This window comes from Condylostylus longicornis, unplaced genomic scaffold, assembly GCF_029603195.1.
Source record: "Condylostylus longicornis isolate FDR11 unplaced genomic scaffold, ASM2960319v2 ptg000473l, whole genome shotgun sequence".
NCBI classification, from domain to species: domain Eukaryota; kingdom Metazoa; phylum Arthropoda; class Insecta; order Diptera; family Dolichopodidae; genus Condylostylus; species Condylostylus longicornis.
This window is the reverse complement of record NW_026578431.1, coordinates 1-2,378: the sequence shown is the minus strand read 5'-3', so window position 1 is coordinate 2,378 and position 2,378 is coordinate 1. Positions and strand designations below refer to the sequence as shown.

Sequence of the window (2,378 nt, the reverse complement as noted above, 5' to 3'; positions counted from 1 at the left end):
AGGAAACGCTTTGATTTCCAACCAGCTTGATCTTATGGCTCGTCGTATTCATGTGCATTTCATCAAGTGTCGCACCTTGGGCAAATTTAAGCCGATTCGAAGGGCAGTTCGCAGAGCTGAACAAGAGCAAAGGCAACAACTCCGGCTTTCCAAGGGGATAAAAAAGAAGTGTATTTATGACTCGACGAAGAAGAACTTCTATTGCGAATTATTGCGAATGGAAAGAAGTTGAGAGTGCCAAGCGTGAAGGCAATTCGGAGGTGTTTGAAACGAGCTTAAGAGCTGCAGACTTCAAGCCACGCGGAAACAACAACAAAACAACAACCATTCACCCAAAATTATTGTTCCTGTCATCGCAAATAGTGTCCGCCAAAATGGCAGCATGCTTTTCATCGCCCTCATGCTGTGAGCACTAGCAGCTAGGCACTGATAATCCTTCGTAAGGTAGGCACTTTATATTGTTGATATTCTGCAAAGAGTTCAGTAAAAATAATTTTTTTGTGTTGAAAAAAACTTGAGAATCATTGAGGAGCACCAGAAACAATTTCGTCGATTTTAGCAAATTGTGTCTCGAATGGTGGATACAAAAACTGCCGATGGTCGAAACGGTTGTCGTCAGGACTGTACGCTTCAGCATGATATGATGGAGTCAATGTGGTCATTTTGTGTCGATTGCTCGCATAGCAGCTGAAGAAATGCTTCACTTTTCCGGCGACTTCTGCGAGACTCAACTGAGAGAAGGGACTTTTCTCAGTGAGTGCAAGCGAGCGCATCATCGAAACAGGACCACAGCGCAAAACCTTCCGCAGTTTTCCGAAAATTCTATCAAGCGCAAAAATAATAAATACATGAGATGCAGTCCCGTGTGTCACAGATCGGATTCCCTTACCCAAGTTCCTCGTATGTCAGACCCATGTCGTCTTCATCTGTCTGCGTGTGAACTTCCTTCCCCGTTGTTGCTTCATCAATTGGTCGCAACTCTGCTGTCGGTTGTGCGTTTACGATATCTATTAAGCTGTTGTATCCCAAGTTCACAACAGACCACCTAAGAAATGCTCTTAGATCAACTTTGCTGATTGAGCCGATTGGATTGATATCAGCGCTCGAACAATCGTATTTAGTCAGATAGCCCCTCAGTGCCTCATCCACATTCCCAGTTCCCAACACCAACAAGTATCCCGTTTTAGAACGAATCCAGGGAAGCAAGGAGGAGAACAAATAGCTGAACACCATTCGAATACGTGCTTGGATATTCTGAACAAATGGAAGTCCAAAGAAGTAAAAGTCCAAAGAAATCTGTTCCATAAATAGTGTGCTTACCTGGAGTGCCAAATCTTCTGCTGGAGTTCCGCCAAACAACGAATACTTTGGAATTCTACCAGCAACCAGCTGGAACACACTCAGAAACGCGCTGACAACCGAATCGATTGCGATTGAGAAATGGAACGCTCCAATCTCTTCCGCCAAAGCAGTCGCTGCTTGTCGTGTTGACGATGATGAATTTGTTGACCCCATAAAACACGTGTGCAGGAGAATGTTGCAAAGAGCAGCAGGCTGCTTGGGAAATCCTTCCTTCTCTCGTGACATTCGAGTCACTCTCTCAACTTCGCTAATGACAAACTGGATAAGAAACACTGACAGATAAGATGATGATGTGAAATGGCACTGACATTCGTCCCCGGCTTCCATAGCGGTACAAACTTCCTGGGCCATAGCGCCAACAATCGTGACGACAGCAGCAGAATCAGCTCCACCAGAAAGTGGAACGAAGAATCCAGACGCCCCTGAGCGTCGCAGATAATCCCACAACCAGCAAGAGGGACCGCTAGCAATCTCTTGCATCGGCTCCGCAATCTGGATTGGGGACTAGAAACGAGAGAAGATACAGGAGTTGTGGCTGAGCCAACGTGAGAGAAATCTACAGAAAGGTCGCTATCAACTCACACGCGGTGAAGACAAAAAGCAAGGGACGTCTGAAGAAGGAGCCAGCGAAAATTGAACTGAGACACGCTGGAAATGAACTGTTGCGTGGGATGCCTGCAACGAGATCCACAATGGAGGGAGAGACATTTTCTGGAAATGCACCTGAGCCCTCAAGGATGTTGTCCTGCAGCGGAATGATCTAACGGTGTCAATATTGATGGTCGCGCTGATTACTTCGACTTCTCGAAGGCTAAATTGCGGGGCAATCTCAACGACATTTCCATTTACAGCAACCAACGCGGAACCATCGAAGTAAAGACGGCCACCTGGAAAGCATAAGTCACTACTATCATTATCGTAAAGGCATTTAAAATGCTTTTATGGATCTGAAAATCAGCAACACACACCATCACATCCAATCTGATTAGCATAAAGATACGCTCCGCCCCCTTTGG

General features: G+C 45.8%; 1 protein-coding gene across 1 annotated transcript; it reads right to left on the bottom strand.

Moving 5' to 3' along the window:
* Positions 1 to 521: 521 nt before the first annotated feature.
* On the bottom strand, positions 522 to 1,866 carry LOC129617270 (uncharacterized; the record flags this gene model as incomplete). The annotated part of the gene is made up of 3 exons (XM_055532600.1): positions 522 to 822; positions 890 to 1,254; positions 1,321 to 1,866. Coding segments are annotated over 3 exons (1,212 nt in total), but the record flags the coding sequence as incomplete, so codon positions are not given.
* Positions 1,867 to 2,378: the final 512 nt, after the last annotated feature.